At 37.2% G+C, this 18972-nt stretch overlaps 1 protein-coding gene and 1 pseudogene across 1 annotated transcript in view; one reads left to right on the top strand and one right to left on the bottom strand.

Annotated features, from left to right (window-relative positions):
- Positions 1 to 85: 85 nt before the first annotated feature.
- Positions 86 to 18972, bottom strand: part of LOC123935905 (eukaryotic translation initiation factor 2 subunit 3, X-linked-like) — a 42581-nt gene continuing 23694 nt past the window's right edge. The window contains exons 7-12 of the mRNA XM_045996744.1: positions 17663 to 17797; positions 17094 to 17188; positions 16605 to 16749; positions 11779 to 11948; positions 10709 to 10881; positions 86 to 442 (exon numbers count right to left, since the gene is read on the bottom strand). Of these exons, the coding sequence (XP_045852700.1) occupies positions 379 to 442; positions 10709 to 10881; positions 11779 to 11948; positions 16605 to 16749; positions 17094 to 17188; positions 17663 to 17797 (782 nt within the window). The 3' untranslated portion in view covers positions 86 to 378. The remainder of the gene's footprint in view (positions 443 to 10708; positions 10882 to 11778; positions 11949 to 16604; positions 16750 to 17093; positions 17189 to 17662; positions 17798 to 18972) is intronic.
- LOC123935968 lies at positions 18841 to 18936 on the top strand (annotated as a pseudogene).

Below are 18972 nucleotides of genomic sequence, written 5' to 3'. Positions count from 1 at the left end.
GAATACGCAAAGACGTATCATAAAAGGTAAGAAGAAAAACTTCATTTTAGACAGGTTTGAGTGGTACCCATACCTTAGAAGAGGCTGGTTTTAACAGCTTTTTTATTTCAAACATGAAGTGATGTATAAATTTGATAATTTTAGCAATAATCAGCTTCTGCTAAAATGTTGGATTAAATCCAAATATATGCCAATTTTGGCAACTATTGTAGACCCTATTATTTAGAATTTAAATATTCATCACAGAAGATGAGAATAACATTACAGCTTCTACTAAACTAAGAACTATGAAATATATTCCCAGTATTGCTTTGAAATTACAACCCAGGTTAAGAGAAATTGTAACTTCATCCAAATGTGCTATTAAATTGATATTCTTCAGTCATCTTCAACTGTTGGCTTGATGGTTACTCCTCTTCTTATTTGACCCCAACCAATTAAACTGTGAAAAGAAAAGAAATCATGAATTTTTAATCTATTTTATCAGCATCATCATAAAATATTGACATAACTGATTTTTACTATCTTCTAAATTCAAACCTGTTTCCGTAACATGTTCCTCTTTAAATAAAAATCTGTATTATCTCCTTAAATTAAGGAGATAAAATAGATTTGGCTAACATGAATGACCAAAGAAAAGGGAAGAGGGAAGAGGTTGTTACCATAAACATGAATACCTTTCTCTAAAAAAAAAGTATGTACTCATTAAATGAAGGGAAATAAAATAAGAGAAGAAAGTAGAACATATAATCTGTAAACATACTACTTTTTAAAAAAAATTAAAAAAAAATTTAAATTTAATTTATTATTATTTTATTTTATTTATTATTTTTATTAAAAAATTTAAAAAATTTTTAAAAGATTATTTATTTACTTGACAGAGAGACAGCAAGAGAGGGAATACAAGTGGGGGAGTGGGAAAGGGAGAAGCAGACTTCCTGTTCACCCAGTACCCCTACTTTTTAATTTTTTAAAAGATTCTATTTATTTGACAGACACATCGAATAGCAACAGAGGGTACACAAGTAGGGGAATGGGAGAAGGAGAAGCTTAACAGCTGAGCTACCCAGGCGCCCCTAAAGAGAGACAGTGCACAAGCAGGAGGAGGAGCAAGCAAAGGGAGAAGCAGACTTCCAGCTGAGCAGGTGACTGAGCCATCCAGGCACTCCCAGATTAGTTTAAAAAAAGATTTATTTATTTTAGAGAGAAAGAGTCAGAAAGAGCAAAATGGAGAGGTACAGAGAGAGGGTGAATCTTTTTTTTTTTTTTTTTTTTTTTTTTTTTTTTAAAGATTTTATTTATTTATTTGACAGAGAGAGAGATCACAAGTAGGCAGAGAGGCAGGCAGAGAGAGAGAGGAGGAAGCAGTCTCCCTGCAGAGCAGAGAGCCCGATGCGGGGCTCGATCCCAGGACCCTGAGATCATGACCTGAGCCGAAGGCAGCGGCTCAATCCACTGAGCCACCCAGGCGCCCCGAGAGGGTGAATCTTAAGCAGACTCTGCTGAATGTGGAACCCAATATGGGGCTCAATCTATAGCTCTGATATAATGACCTGAGCTGAAATCAAGAGTCAGACACTTAACACTCTGCTAGTTTTTTAAAGTATTTTTAAAAAAATAATCTCTATGATCAACCTCATGTCCCCGAGATCAAGATCCCATGCTCTGCCAATTGAACTAGCTTCGAGAACAAAACCCATCTAAATATAAATAAAAACTACAATTGTAAATACTACACGGGGAAGAGGAAACTTACCAATATGGAGGAGTGGAGGTGGTCCTTGTTTATCCACAGAAACACTGAGTAAATAACATAGTGTTGTGGATGTGCAGCAACCAAGCAAATGCCCAACAGCTACACTCAAAATGAAGCAAATTTGGTGCCAATTATCTTACCCAGTATAGTACACCCAAGAAGAAGGTAACAAAACCAGTTTCTCCAGGATTGAAGAGGTGGAGCAGAACTTGTTTTCAAAATTCTGACCTGCTGTGGGTACTCAACGGACTACTTTGTGTCCTATCTCAGAGTGCTAAGAGAACTATGGCACAGCTGCATATCAGGTTGGAAAGCCAAAGTTTGGGAGAGAATGACTGAAGACTTCATGGGACTTCAAAATGCCCGGCAGGAAGAAACTATGAACAGAGGAATACAGTGAAACACCCTCAGAAAGAAAATGGATGACATTAAGAAAAGTTAAGACATTTCAACTGGCTGTGCATATTGGAAAATGCACACATGTAGCTCTAGAAAGATGCCTACTCAGAAATGGCCTCAGAATACCATAAGCCTTCATAATGGGTTGACTACTGAAGATCTTTTCCTACAACGCAGTCTGCAAAGACTGAGGTTTTTTTTTTCAAATCCCTAATTTAAAAATAAAATTTAAAAAAGTTTAATGAAGATCACAAAACAAAGACACAGAGAAATAAGGAAAAGGACTCTGTTGCGATCTACTTTTTTTTACTTGTAAGTTTTTTGAATATTCTTCTATTTTTCAGCTCCAAAATTTGTTTAGTTTTCATTTTTTATTTTTCAGTATTATTTATTTGAGAGAGAGAGAGCACCCCAGCCACAGGCAGAGGGGAAAGCAGACTCCACATGAGCAGGAGAGCCTGATGTGGGGCTCAATCCCAGGACCCCGGGATAATGACCCAAGCAGAAGGCAGATACTTAATGATTGAGCCACTCATGCGTCCCTGTTTACTTTTTAAAATAAACTCTTTTGGGTCATTTGGGTGGCTCAGTCATTAAGCTCCTGCCTTCGACTCAGGTCATGATCCCAGAGTCCCAGGAGCAAGCTCCACTTCAGGCTCCTTGCTCAGTGGGGAGTCTGTTTCTACCCCTCTTTCTGCTCCTCCCTCTGCTGTGTTTTCTTTCTCTATCAAATAAATAAATAAAATGTTTTAAAAAATGAAAATACACATTTTGAAGAGAAAGAGAAGCTGAGTGAATTATCACTAGGGTTATTTATTATTATTTATTATTTAATTTTGGTGCACAGAATTTAAATGACAAAAACATGAAAAAGGTAGTAATAAATGTACATTAATAGGTATACAACATGTAAAAATGTAAAACTTTAAGATATGACATGTAATACCATAATAAAAGGAACAGCAACAAAAACTTTTTAATAACCTCAAAACACACTATAGAATATAAACAAAAGAAAATTGAAGGAAATAAAAATGTGTCACTATAAAAAATCAACTAGGGTTGCCTGGGTGGCTCAGTGGATTGGGCTTCTACCTTCAGCTGAGGTCATGATCCCCGTGTCAGGCTTTCAGCTCAGCGGGAGCCTGCTTCCCTCTCTCTCTGCCTGCATCTCTGTCTACTTGTGATCTCTGTCTCTCTGTCAAATAAATAAGTAAACTTTTTTTTTTAAAAGATTTTATTTATTTATTTGACAGTGGGAGAGATCACAAGTAGGCAGAGAAGCAGGCAGAGAGAGAGGAGGGAGCAGGCTCCCTGCAGAGCAGAGAGCCCGATGTGGGGCTCGATCCCAGGACCTGAGATCATGACTTGAGCCGAAGGCAGCGGCTTAATCCACTGAGCCACCCAGGCGCCCCTAAATAAGTAAAATCTTAAAAAAAAAAAAAAAAAAATCAAGTAAACACGAAGGAAGGTAGTAAGGAAGCAATGAGGAGCAAAAAAAAAAAAAAATGTGGAAAACAAATTCAGTAATTCCCTGATCAGTGGGAGATATATCCCAAACTCCCTAGTGCATGCCTGAAACTGGATTGCATCACTATACATGCATGCACATCTATGATATTTTAACTGATAAATCAGGCACATTAGAAGATTAAGTACTACTAGAAAAGAATAGTTATAACAATGTATTATAATAAAAGTATATGGATGTCATGTCTCTCAAAGTATCTCACTTTTTAAGATATGAGATAAAATACATAAATGAGATGAAGTGAGGTTGAATGGCATAGGCATTATGATGTAGTATTACATTCACATTAACCTTCGGATGATTGTTAAGAAGCAGGAACATCTGCTTCTGAACTGTGGTTGATGGTGGGTATGTAAAAAATGTGGAAGTGAAACAGCGGATGAGGGGGTAACAGTAATAAAATGGCAGTATTATGACTTTCTACTGAGTACTACTTTAAAATCATACAGATTAAATTCCTCAATAAAAAGGCACTGATAGGGGATGTCTGGGTGGCTGAGTTGGCTAAGCTGCCAGTTTTTGGTTTTGGCTCAGGTCATGATCTCACGTTTGTGAGATCGAGGACCAGGTCAAGCTTACTCAGCGTGGACACTGGTTGAGATTCTTTCCCTTCCTTCCCCTGTTCTGTTTCTTTCTCTCTCTCTAAAATAAATTAAAAATAAAAAAAGGCACAGATTAGCCAAATGGTTAAAAAACAGGATCAAACCACATATCTAGAGGATATATGCTTTAAATCTAATGACATGCATAAGGTATAAGTGATAGGATGCCAAATGGCATTTCATGCAAACAAACCAAAAGAAAGGAGCAATGATCATCCTACTATCAGATAAAATAGACTTTAATGCAAAACCTGTTTTAAGAGACAAAGAAATATATACAACAACACAGTCAGTTTACCAGGAAGATGTAACAAAACATATATGCACCCAATACTGGAGCTTTTACATATATGAAGGAAATTTTGACAGAATTGAAAGAAAAAATAGACATACAATAAGAGGAGACTTCAATAATCCACTTTCTATATGGATAAAACAAGGAGAAAGGAAAACCAATAAGGTAGCAGAGGACTTAACACTATAACCCACTGGACCTCACAAGTAAATACACAGAACATAGAAGCAACAACACCAGTGCATCCCTTTTGCCAATTCCTATGGGACACTTTGCAGTAGACCATATGTTAGGCCATGAGTCTTAGTACATTTACAAAGGCTGAAATAATCAATTTTCAATGCCATTTTTTGCTGCAATGGAATTAAACTAGTAATAGTATAAGGAAAATTAGAAAATCTACAAATATGTGGAAATTAAACAAATATTTTAACTACAAATGGGGCACAGAAGACAAACCAAGAGAAATAAAAAAGTATCATTAAAAAAAATAAAGAAAACAATGTATCTTAAAAGAAGTGAAAATGAACACAGAAGTACAAAAACTTTTGGAAAGCTTTATGATAAATGGTATATCTATGGTTCCTCATGAGTTAATTATCCTATGATCCAGCAATCCACTTCAGGGAATATACGTCCCAAAAAAATTGAGTGTAGGGACACAAATACATACAGATATTTATATATCATGTTCCTAAGTTATTCAAAGCAGAATAAACAAAAATTGAAAGCACGGGTGCCTGGCTGGGTCAGTTAGTGGAGCACACCACTTTTTTTTTTTTTTCTCCCCCTTTAAAGATTTTATTTGAGAGCAAGCAGAGTGAGAGGGAACACAAGCAGGGGCAAAGGGAGAGGGAGAAGCAGACTTCCTGCTGAGCCGGGAACCCAATGTGGGGTTCCATTCCAGGACCCTGGGATCATGACCAGAGCCCAAGGCAGACACTTAACGACTGAGCCACCCAGGAGCCCCAGAGCATACCACTCTTGATGAGTTCAAGCCCCACAGGGTTATGGATTCAAGCCCCACATTAGGTGTAGAGACTACTTAAAAATCTTTAAAAACCAAAACAAAACTGAAACCAGTAACAAGTGTTCATTCATGGATGAGTTGCATTTCTGGAAACGTTCCATTCTACTAAGTGATGTGTTCCATGGTAAAGAGCTATGAAAATTTTGTATTATTTATACTTATTTACATAGTGTGGAAATAATGTTTATAACAGAGGAGATGTTAAAATCAAATGAGCTTAAATCACTTACAAAACAGGATCAGTTACTTAAAAGCTAGTAAGTAAGACTTGACTTTTCTTTCCTTTTTTTTTTTTTTTTTTTGAGAGTGAGGTCTGGCAGGGAGGGAAAGATGAAGAGGGAGAGAGAATAGTACACAGGCTCCATGCCCAGCACAGAGTCTGATGTGGGGCTCACTCTCATGACCCTGAGACCCTGGGTTTCAGGTTGGATGTCTGACTGACTGCACCACCCAGGCATCCCTAAAACCTAACTTTTTAAAGATTAACAGTAAGTTAGATAAATTTCCTAGATGATAAATAATCAATGAAATCATCATAGGACAGTGGGCATCAGGGAAGAATCAATAAGGAAGATAGTTAGAAAGGTACAGAGAGTCAAAGGAGTCTCAAATAATGAGGAGGACATTGAAAATAAGGACAAATATAATTGCAAGGGTTTACATGGAAGAAGCGGAGAAAACATCAGGCTGAAGCCTGCATAAAGGCCTTGCATATTAACAAAATGTGAAGAACTACTGGAATTTTTTGAGGATAGTATGATGGACTCTTTTGGAAAGATTATACTTAATCAGGCAGTGAAGTCACTGAAAAGGGAAAAATAGAAGTGTGAAATAATGACAGTATGAACTACAATGATGCTATTCAAAATGGAAAGGATAGACTCAGGACTTAATTTGGGAAGAAGCAAAGGAACAACCAGCAGGTGTCCCAGGTTTATGGACTTACAAGCCTGGGAACAATGGGCACATCAAGACATTTGTTTCTGAACACAAGGACATGCTTGAGTCCAGGAATAGTGCAGGTAGAGAAAGAGTGGAGGCCAGATGATTTACACCAGAAAGTAAGAAAATGCTCTGGAGTCACTTCAAAAGAACCTAGGAATAAACCTGAAGAGAATCCTATTGGCCAATGTGGTGATGACCATCCAAATAAAAACAAACAGAAGTAATGGATCACACCTCACTGAATAAACACCTTTGAGCCCCCACTGTAATATATACCTAAATAAATAAACAGGAAAGAGGGGATGCCAAATGATACATGTGGAGAAGTGGGACAGAATCAGAAAATAAACATATTTTGCTATTCGCAGAGACAAGATTAATCCAGGTGAGAACAATTAAAAGGGGGCACCTGGTTGGCTCAGTTGGTAAAGTATGAGAGCCTTTTTTAAAAAAAATTTTATTTATTAAAATAAATTCAAGAGAGAGACAGAGAGCATGAGTGTGGGTGGGAGGAACACAGGCATACAGAGAAGCAGATTTCCCGCTGAGGAGAGCCCATTGTGGGACTCAACCCCAGGACCATGGGATCATGACCTGAGCTGAAGGCAGACACTTAACCGACTGAGTCACCCAGGCGCCCAGAGCAAGAGACTCTTGATCTTCGGGTTGTGATCTAAAGCCCCAGCTGGACATGGAGACAACTTACTTTAAAAAAAAAAAAAAAAAAAAAAGAGTAGGGGTTAAGTCTGATGAGAAATAGGGTATTTGAAGAGTCTCAAAAGTTCTCCACATATATGGCTTATTAGTTGCAACCATGAAAAGAGAAACTTTGCAAAAGACACATCGATGACATGAACAAAATTAACCCCTCACACTGTAGATATAGCCAGATGTCCTGTGTGCTTCTGAAATGTGATTCCTTTTTTTTTTTTAAGATTTTATTTATTCATTTGAGACAGATCGAGACACAGAGAGTGTATGTATGCAGGTAGAAGGGAGAAGGAGAAGCAGATTCCCTGGTGAGGTGGAAGACCAATGTGGGGCTCAATGTGGGTCTCAATCACCCTGGGATCATGACCTGAGCTGAAGACAGACACTTAAAGCAACTGAACCACCCAGGTTCCTGATGTGTGATTCTTAAGGATACAACTGTACCTTTAGAGCATTCTGGTCTTGAACATATAACCTCAATTTTAATAAGGGAAACTGGCTTTTATTGTTTAAATGTCAATTCATGCTAAGATAAAGAAATGCTTAGAAAGTTCCATATAGGGGCGCCTGGGTGGCTCAGTGGGTTAAAGCCTCTGCCTTCTGCTCAGGTCATGATCTCAGGGTCCTGGGATCGAGCCCCGCATCGGGCTCTCTGCTCAGCGGGGAGCCTGCTTCCTCCTCTCTCTCTGCCTGCTTGTGATCTGTCAAATAAATAAATAAAATCTTTAAAAAAAAAAAAAAAAAAAAAAGAAAGTTCCATATAAAAAAGACAATAGGGGTACATGGGTGGCTCAGTCCTTAAGCGTCTGCCTTCAGCTCAGGTCATGATCCCAGGATCCTGGGATTAAGCCCTGCATCCGGTTCCCTGCTCAGTGGGAAACCTGCTTTCCTTCTCCCACTCCCCCTGTTTGTGTTCCTGCTATCACTCTCTCTCTCTGTCAAATAAATAAATAAAATCTTTAAAAAAAATAAAAATAAAAAAGACTATAGAAACAAAATGGAAATGAAATGTGTGGTTCTGGACTTAAGAAAGAAAAATGCAATAAAGAACAATATTGACACAAATGTCAAAACGGGAACATGGAGTGCAGATTTTATTATTCTGTCAATACTAAAATTCCTGAAGTGTTACACAGACACTATTCTTTTTTTTTTTTTAAGATTTTATTTATTAATGTGACAGATAGAGATTACAAGTAGGCAGAGAGGCAGGCAGAGAGAGAGGGGGAAGCAGGCTCCCTGCAGAGCAGAGAGGCCGATGCGGGGCTCGATCCCAGAACCCTGGGATCATGACCTGAGCCGAAGGCAGAGGCTTTAACCCACTGAGCCACCCAGGCGCCCCACACAGACACTATTCTTAAGAAATACATACTGAAATAATAAGAGGTATGGGTTATGTAAGCTAATACAGTGATTTATCTTTTTATTTATTTTAAAGATTTTTATTTATTTGAGAGACAAGAGAGAATGAGCAGGGTGGAGGGATACAAAGGGAGAGGGAGAAGCAGTCTTCCTGCTGAGCAAGGAGCAGGACATGGTACTTAATCCTAAGATGCTGGGATCATGACCTGAGCCAAAGGCAGATGCTTAACCAACTAAGTCACCCAGGTGTCCCTAATCAGTGGTTTAAAAAAAATCAACTAAGTTAAACATGTGTAAGAATATAGTCAAAACTGATTCTGAAGGATTTTATACAGATGTGTCTGAGATTAAAGGAAAGCTAGTTGCAGTAACTGGAATAAAAAACTGAACTACATAGGCTTACAAATCAGGGTTGGAAATAAAGATTTCCAATTTTACAAATATGCCATGAGAACTACTGAATTCAATAAAAAGAGACGAAGCAACCAGTTGGTGAGGATATGAAGAAAAAGGAACCCTCCTGCACTGTTGATGGGAATGCAAGTTGGTACAGCCACTCGGGAAGACAGTATGGAAGTTCTTCAAAAAGTTAAATAGAGCTACCCTACGACCCAGCAACTGCACCACCAGGAATTTACCAAAAGGATATAAAAAATGCTAATTTGAGGGATACAAGAACCCCAATATTTATAGCAGCCTTATCAACAATAGCCAAACTATGGAAGCAGCCAAAGTTTCATCCAGTGAGGAATAGAGAAAGATGTGGTATACATATATTGGAATATTATTCAGCCATAAAAAGAATGAAATCTTGCCATTTATAACAATGTGGATGGAGCTAGAGAGTACTAAGAGAAAAAAGCTAGTCAGAGAAAGACAAATATTTCACTCATATTTGGAGTTTACAAATTTTATGAAATAAAATGAATAAGCAAAAGGAGAAAGAGGGGCATCTGGGTTGCTCAGTTGGTTAAGCGTCTGCCTTCAGCTTAGGTATGATCTTGGTGTCCTGGGACTGAGCCTGCTTTTCCCTCTGCCTCTGTGCCCCTCTGTCCTGCTCATTCTCTCCCTCTCTCTCAAATAAATAAAAAAAAATGTTGGGCTCCTGGCTCAGCAGGGAGTCTGCCTCTCCCTTCCCACTATTCACACACTCTCTCTAAAATAAATAAATAAAATCTTAAAAAAAAAAAAAAGAGAGAGGGGCGCCTGGGTGGCTCACTGGATTAAGCCGCTGCCTTCAGCTCAGGTCATGATCTCAGGGTCCTGGGATTGAGTCCCGCATTGGGCTCTCTGCTCCGCAGGGAGCCTGCTTCCTCCTTTCTCTCTGCCTGCCTCTCTGCCTACTTGTGATCTCTCTGTCAAATGAATAAATAAAATCTTAAAAAAAAAAAAAAAAAAAAAAAGAGAGAGAGCGAGAGACAAAGAAAACAGATCCTTAACTACAGAGAACACACTACTGGTTACCAGAACTACTACTGGTTATTCCAGAGGAGGAATGAGTTAAACAGATGATGAGGAGTAAGGAGTGTGATGGATAATGAGTAATGTATAGAATTACTGAATCATCATATTGTATATCTGAAACAATATAACACTGTTAGCTCCACCACAATTAAAATGTAAAAACACTTTAAGATGAAAGGAAAAGTATGTATGACCATGAGTACATATACCATGAAGAATGTACGACAAGAGGGGCACCTGGGTGGCTCAGTCATTAAGCGACTGCCTTCGGCTCGGCTCAGGTCACAGTCCCAGAGGCCCAGTATTAAGCCTGCTTGGCAGGGAGCTTGCTTCTCCCTCTCCCTCGCCCCTTCCCCTTGTTTGTGTTCCATTTCTTGTTGTGTCTCTGACAAATAAATAAATAAATAAAATCTTAAAAAAGAAAAAAGAATATATGAGAAGATAATGTGCTATTTTTTTTTAAATATATTCACTTTATTTTAGTAATCTCTACACCCATTGTGCGACTCAAAGACACAACCAAGAGTCACGTGCTCTTCTGACTGAGTCAGCCATGTACTCCTGCTGTTTTCTTGACATCAGTGACAGATAGGGGCAAAACTGAAAAACTTACCGCCAGTGTTTCTCAACTCTGCGGCTAAGGGCAATCTTTTCTCCCACTTCTGTGCACACAGGATTAGTGAGAACTATTTTACCCAAATCAGCCTTGACTGCACTCACTCTTCCTCCTGTTGATAGGGACCCTATGTTTACCATAAGCACTTCATTCTTAGAAAGCTTTTGCACCTAGGAAAATAAATTAAGAAAAAAAAAAAAACCCATTAACATAATAAAATGTTTTCTAATACAAAGTGAGAATTTATTAAATACCACTGCAAAAAATTAACTATAGAGGAAAAAACAAATTCTGCACAAATTACACTTACAAGATCTGAAGTATATATATATATACTACAGGTATCAAAACCAAAAGGTTTACTTAGCACTAAAAGAACAAAGGATCTAACATTAAAATAAGCACTAAAAAATAACAAAATCAACCAAACTCTTAACATCTGAAGAGGCTTGTAGCAGAGAGGGTTTGTACAATTTCTTGAAAGGGGCAGCAAGATAAGAATAATATGATAGTTAAGTGGGTCTGGGAGGTCTAATTCCATTAATGTAAAGTAGATACTTAAATCTTTTGGATTCTATAAAATTGGGTAACACCTATTACATCACTCTTAGCTGTTTTATTTCTAGCATTTACACATGTAATTATTGGAATTACTAGCCTCTGTATTACTTACTGCTGTTGTCTGAGCTTACAACCTTATGCTCAAATTCAGATCAGTGTCTTTAAGGTCTTTGTACTTCATTAAAATTCAGACAGTACACCTTTATTAAAGGAACTTCCCCCCAAATGTCAAATACAGGTTTTATTGATTGATTGGTTATTTTTTTTAATTATTTATGTATTTGAGAGAGAGAGAGACAGCATGTGCATGAGTGGGGATGCGCAGATGGAGAGAGACTCTCAAGCAGACCGCACTGAGTGTGGAGTCTGACTAGGGCTCTATCTCACAACCTTTATATCAGGACTTCAGCTAAAACGAAGAGTCACTAGCAGGAAGTGTGCTTCTCTCTCTCTTTAAAATAAACACATAAATATTAAAAAAAAAAAAAAAAAAAAAAAAAGATTACCTTTGCAGCTTTCTTGTCTCCTTCAGTGCGTACCCCTAGCAGCCGTCTAAGTAGGAAATAGGAGATTTCTAGCTCTGTGAAGATCTCTGGTAAAGCTCCAACTGCACCAAGTACTTGTCCCACCATTCTGTCAGCCCGGCACAAAGTGGGGTCAATTTTTGTTCCCACTCCTGAGATAAAATAAAATATGTCACATATTTCAACTCTGTATTTCTTAAAATGTTTACAAAGGTAAAGTGAGTCAAACCAGGACAACATGTAGCTACACAACTTAACCAAATTATGTTACATTGATTCCATATCACAGTCACAAAATTAAAATCCTAAACAATTGGGGTGCCTGGCTGGCTCAGTGGGATAAAGCCTCTGCCTTCGGCTCAGGTCATGATCTCAGGGTCCTGGGATCGAGTCCTGCGTCGGGCTCTCTGCTCAGCGGGGAGCTACTTCCTCCTCTCTCTCTGCCTGCCTCTCTGCCTACTTGTGATCTCTGTCTGTCAAATAAATAAATAAAATCTTAAAAAAAAACCAAAAACAAAAAACCTGAACAATTCTCCTACAATCAACTATTAGCTTTACCTAAAAAAGAACAGGGGTAGAAACAAGGTTTGATTAAAATTTAAGAATAAAAAAAATTATAAATAAAGGGAGAACTGTTTAACAGAAAACAACCATTTAATAAGATATTTTATCTTATTAAAAACTGAAAAATTACAAAGCTGATAATGACTGATTTGCAGAAATAAAATTGGTAATTGTTAATGCTGCCTGGCAGGTATATAGGATTGTCATTACATTATTCTTGTATTTTTGTATACTGGTATAATAAAAGGTTACATGGGCATGTTCAGAATTTACATATTCATAAAAAAATTCCACAATGATACACTGTGAACTTTTATTATCAATATATAATAAAGTTCCGCAAAGAAAAAGTGTCAGTAAAATATTGCAGTAAAGGCCCAAGCTTTGTTTTCCATACACAGAATGAAAAACTGACAAAATGTCAAAACATTTTTAAAATTCTGGAATTTAGTCAAAGGCTTGCTATAATCTAACCAGCATTTACTAAGAAAAACTCTATCTCAGTAAGAGCAGAAAACTGTCACATTTTAAGTTATCCTATTCCAATCACTATTCAAAATATCTCCGTGACAGCACTATTAACAACCTGCATTTTTCATGAAAACCAGCAAGGCTATACAGAGAATAGGGTTGGAGCTCATTCCCAATGGCTATCATTTGATTAGTTTGATATCTCCCTGGAAGATTCCACTTCCAAGACTGTCTGGATGTCTAATGTAAAAAGTGTTTTCCTCAGGGAACTGACGGATAATAGATGGGGAAAACAACATATTAACAAAAAGCTTTAAAACAAAAAAACAAAAAAAAAAACACATGTCCATGGGAACTTTGAAAATTTGGACATATAAGTACAAATCCAGTGAACTGAAAATTGAAAATGCTCAGGAAAGACCTGATAACTCTTTAAGCTCTTATGTCTACTAGTTTTAAAATTCAAGTAAAGGATGAGGCTGAGAGCTAAAAGCCTGCACCGACAAATTTTTTTCTTTTAAGATTTTACTTATTTATTTGACAGAGATCACAAGTAGGCAGAGAGCCAGGCAGAGAGAGAGGAAGGGAAGCAGACTCCCTGCTGAAGAGAGAACCTCAATGTGGGGCTTGATCCCAGGACCCTGGGACCATGCCCTGAGCCAAAGGCAGAGGCTTTAACCCACTGAGCCACCCAGGTGCCCCAATTAAGAGTCTCTTATGGTTTGTCTCCCTCCCTGGTCCCATCTTGTTTCACTTCTCCCTGCCTACCCTCCACCTCCTTCTTAGCTTGTTTACCTTTGTTTAGTTAGTTATATGTCATTGACATACCAGAATTCTTTAATAAAGACTGGGAGGACTACAGGTTCTAAGTATTAAGGAAATTTCTTCCTTTCAATCACTGGCTAAGCACTAAACTAACTAAGCTACCCTTCAGTGAGCACACATGAAAAGAAAACAGACATTATAGAATTAGTTCAGGAAAGTCAGTAAATACAGTGACAACTAAAATAAGAAGTAGAAGCAAACCCTTAGGAGAGGAGAGAATCTAGTCTTCAGAGTGGACACGTATCATTTAAAATGTTGCTCTCAAGAGGAAGTCATGAGACATGCAACACAAGAAGTATGGCCTTTATAAAAAACTAAAGCAATTTTAAAAACAACTTCATGGGACACCTGGGTGGCTCAGTTGGTTAGTATCTGCCTTCAACTCAAGACATGATCTCAGGGTCCTTAGATGGAGCCCTGCATTGGGCTCCTGGCTCAGTGGGGAGTCTGCTTGTCTCTTTCCCTTTGCTCCTCCCTCATGCTCGTGCATGCTTTCTTTAATAATAAAATCTTAAAAAAAAACAACAACATCATGAAGTCCTAGAAACCTTAGAATTACTAAACAAAGACTAAACTGGCATCTTTTTAATATGTGTGAAGACTAAAGAAAAGGATATCTAATGAACTGAATGTAAGTATGAAAATGATGTCTCCCAAGAAGACATCATCAACAATGCCATACACAGTATAAGAGAACCAAATAACATTCTGGAGTTGAAAAGGATAATAACTGAAAGGAATAATCACCAAAGAGCTCAACAGCATACTGAAACAGGAACAAGAATCAGCAAACTTGAAGATAGGTCAATTGAGATTACTCATTCTGATCAAAAATAAAAACTAAAAATGAATAGGGTGCCTGGGTGGCTCAGTTGGTTGAGTGAAAAACTCCTGATTTTGGCTTAGACTTGTGATCTTAGGGTCCTGGGATCAAGCCCTGAGTTGAGCTCAATCCTCAGTGAGGAGTCTGCTCAAGATTCTCTCCCCCTCTGACTATCCCTTATGCTCACCTATGTGCCTTCTCAATCTCTAAATAAAATCCTAGAAAGAATGAACAATCTCAGAGACATACATGACATAATCAAGTATACAATTAATGCATAACTGAACTCCCAGAAAGCAGAGAAAAGAAAGTAACAAAGAATATTAAAATAAATAATAATAACAACAATAATGGCTTAAACACGAAGAAAAGTAAAAGCAAACTATAGAATGGGAGAAGATATTTGCAAATAATATATCTGATAAGAGGTGGGTAACCAAAATATATAAAGAACTTAACAAACTCAACATTCCCCAAACCAAATAATTCAATTAAGAAATGGGCAGAAGACATGAACAGACATTCTTCCAAAGAAAACATGTAAATGGCCATAGACACATGAAAAGATATTCAACATGACTCATCTTATTAGAGAAATGCAAATCAAAATTCCAATCTCACCCTGTCAAGATGGCTAAAATCAGGGGCGCCTGGTGGCTCAGAGAGTTAGGCCGCTGCCTTGGGCTCAGGTCATGGTCTCAGAGTCTTGGGATCTAGCCCTACATCGAGCTCTCTGCTCAGAAGGGAGACTGTTTCCCCTTGTCTCTCTGCCTGCCTCTCCGTCTACTTGTGATTTCTCTGTCAAATAAATAAAATCTTAAAAAAAAAAAAAAAAAAAAAGGATGGCTAAAATCAGGAGTGCCTGGCTTAGTCAATCAAGCGTCTGCCTTCAGCTCAGGTCACGACTTCAGGGTCCTGGGATCGAGCCCCACGTCGGGCTGCCTGCTCAGCGTGAAGTCTGCTTTTCCATCTCCCACCTCCTCTCGTTTATGCTCTCTGTCTCTCAAATAAATAAATAAAATCTTTTTAAAAAAGATGGCTAAAATAAAAAAAAAAATAGGTATTGGGAAGGTTCAGAGAAAAGGAAACCCTCTTACACTGTTGGAGGGAATGCAAACTGGTATAGCCACTCTGGAAAATAGTATGGAGGTTCCTCAGAAAGTTAAAAATAGAAACACCACATGATTCAGCAATTCCACTACTGGGTATTTACCTCAAGAATATGAAAACACTAATTCAAACAGACATGCACCCACACATTTACTGCACCATTATTTAAAATAAGCATAATATGAAGTAGCCCATGTCCATCTATAAAATGAATAAAAAAGATGTGTATATACAAAATGGAATAGCAGCTATAAAAAAGAATGAAATCTTGTCATTTGCAACAGCATGTATGGATCTACAGGTTCTACTAAGTGAAATAAGTCAGAGAAGACAAATAGCATTTGACTTCACTCATGTGGAATATAAGAAATAAAACAAATGAACAAGAAAAAGAGACCAAAAAAGAGATTCTTCTTAATTCTAGAGAATAAACTAGTAGTTATTAGTTATTAGGGGAGGTAGGTGGGTATTAATTAAGCTGAAGGGGAACAAGAGAACACTTATCATGATGAATTACTGAGTAATGTGTAAGACTACAATGTATACCTGAAGCTAAGATAACACTGTATGTTAACTGTACCATAGCAGAGTTAAAAATAATTAATTAAAAAAAAATAAATAAATAAAAAGGAAAAAAAATCCCAGATTTTGGGGCACCTGGCCACCTCAGTTGTTAAGCGTCCACCTTCGGCTCAGGTCATGATCCCAGGGTCCTGGGATCGAGTTCTGCCTCAGGCTCTCTACTCAGTGGAGAGCCTACTTCTCCCTCTCCCACTCCCCGTGCTTGCGTCCTCTCTCTTGCTGTCTCTCTCTCTGTCAAATAAATAAATAAAATCATTAAAATAAATAAGCAAAAATAAAATCACTAACTAAACTTCCTATATACTTGCATAACCTGCTTTTCCATATTGAGTTAAAATATCTAATCAGAGATATATACTTTCAGATAATGTACTTGACATAGTATTATGACTAACCACTAACAACAGCTTATATATGAAATGAAAATTCTTACCAATAAGACCCCCTGGAGCAGCATACTGAAGGTCATTGTGTTCTGCAAAAAGTGACACAATTTTGGAAAAGATTGGTTTACACATGAGTTTTCCTTCACTATCTTTGGAAACAATACCAGGTCTGACTTCTATCTCCTGGCCCACCTAAAAGAGAGCAATTAAAGAGAGTAATTAAAAATTTGAGACAACACAATTACATAATTTACATTTACATGTAAACAGTCCTAACTGATATACTGCTAAATTGAAAAGGCATGTATTCCAACAATAATTTCAGTATTACTCTAGAAGGATAAAAAACTCAAAAATGCAGAAGTCAGAGAGCTAATAACCACTCAATTAACCACTTACATATAAGAAAGCTATGATTTACATCAGACATATTTAAAGTACAAAGCAATAAAAAAATACATATTTCTAACATTTTTAGATTTTGTTTAACCATATTTTTTTCCATTTAAGAAACAAAAATTAACAATTTAGTTTACCTTTAACACTCCCTTTAAAATGCTGCCACCAGCCACACCACCTTTAAGGTCATCAACCTCACAGCCAGGTTTGTTGACATCGAAAGACCTAATAACTGTGAAGATGATAAGGAATAAAGGAAAGAAACCATAAAGCTCATCCTGTTATTTTAATTAGAAGAAATATTTATTCAAATTAGTGTTTTGTACAGCAGTAGCCACTTGAAATCTGTATCTCAGAGCTGACTTGGTAGGAAAATATTATGGAAAATATTATTATTCCAATCACCACTGCAGTTTTCTTATAATGGAGAATGAAATTAACCTGATCAGTAAGTGACATATTTATGCTTTCCCTATGAAGTACAACATAACTACTGTAAAGGAACATAACACTGTATCTATATGATTATGTGAAAGGATGACTTTTATAGGCTAACTTATGGACGGCCCTCACCTTAATAATTCACACACTAAAGTCATAACTCCAGGAACTCATTACACCTCATAACGTTAGCATATTTGAAGGAAGAGCAAAATAACCATATGAAAAGGTAGGGTTAATAAAAGCCAGCAGGTTAAGTTCTTACCAATAAGTCGGGGTTCTGAAGTAAAGTCTCTTAGAGGTACTGGAATTTTCTTTACAATATACTCACAAACAACTTCGATATTATATTTCAGCTGAGCAGAAATTGGAATAATAGGAGCTCCTTCTGCTACTGTACCTATTTGACAAACCCAAAATACCAAAATTTGACAGCTTTATAGAAATTGTTGTGTACGTTAGACAAAAAATTATGATCACTAAAATAGGTATCAAACACCCCTATACAAATGACAGTAACAAGAATTGATCATTCTGTTTAAACTGATCTTAGCCAAAAGGCTGAAAAGTGATTGTGATCATTCTGTTTAGAAACATCCACAATATTTTGTTTTTTTTTTCCCTCCTCTAAAATTGAGTATTATGCCCTGTAAGTGAAAAATTATGAAATTAAATTAGAATCTGAAAAGGATAAAAATTACCTGCATAATTTGGGTACTATAGACAGTTTCTTAACAAGTAAAAAAGACAAGGAACCAAATATCAAAAATATACATCATGTCTTGCTCCAAATAAAAACTAAGTTTTAGTGAAAGGGCCACTATAAAGATTAAAGACATCACTGTTGGGTCTAATTCTAGAAACAGATACTCAATGAGAAGAAACAAAGTCAGGAGTGCCTGGGTGGCTCAATGGTTGAGCCTCTGCCTTCGGCTCAGGTCATGATCTCAGAGTCGTGGGATCGAACCCCGCATCGGGCTCTCTGCTTGGCGGGGAGCCTGCTTCCCCCTCTCTCTCTGCCTGCCTCTCTGCCTACTTGTAATCCCTCTATCTCTCTGTGTCAAGTAAATAAATAAATAAAAATCTTAAAAAAAAAAACCCAAAAAAACCAAAAAAAACCCACAAAAAAACCCCAAAGTCAGAATAATTAGAACATAAACCAAGAAATAAAAAAGACAGCTTCACTCATTTTACTATCATTAGGAAGAGTTTTTATTTTTTATTATTAGTTTTTAAAAATTTATTTATTCAACAGGTAGAGAGAGAGAGCACAAAGAGGGGAAGCAGCAGGGGGAGAAGGTGATTCCCCCATGAGCAAGGAGTCCGATAAGGTCCTGGTTCCAGGACCCCAAGATCACGATCTGAGCCAAAGGCAGATGCTTAACTGACTGAGCCACTCAGGCGCCCCAGAAAAAGATTTTTTAAAATATATGATTGGTGGTAGTGTTGGCAGTAGCATATGTGCTAAAATTTTACTGATACAGATTAGATTAGCATGGCAAAGATGAAACCCCAATTCATGAAGTGTTTCATATTTTTATTATTTTAATAAAACATTATTATATTGCTAAAATT

Source organism: Meles meles, chromosome Y, assembly GCF_922984935.1.
Source record: "Meles meles chromosome Y, mMelMel3.1 paternal haplotype, whole genome shotgun sequence".
In the NCBI taxonomy this organism is placed as follows: domain Eukaryota; kingdom Metazoa; phylum Chordata; class Mammalia; order Carnivora; family Mustelidae; genus Meles; species Meles meles.
The sequence above is the reverse complement of the archived record's forward strand: the minus strand, read 5'-3'. Positions and strand labels throughout refer to the sequence as shown.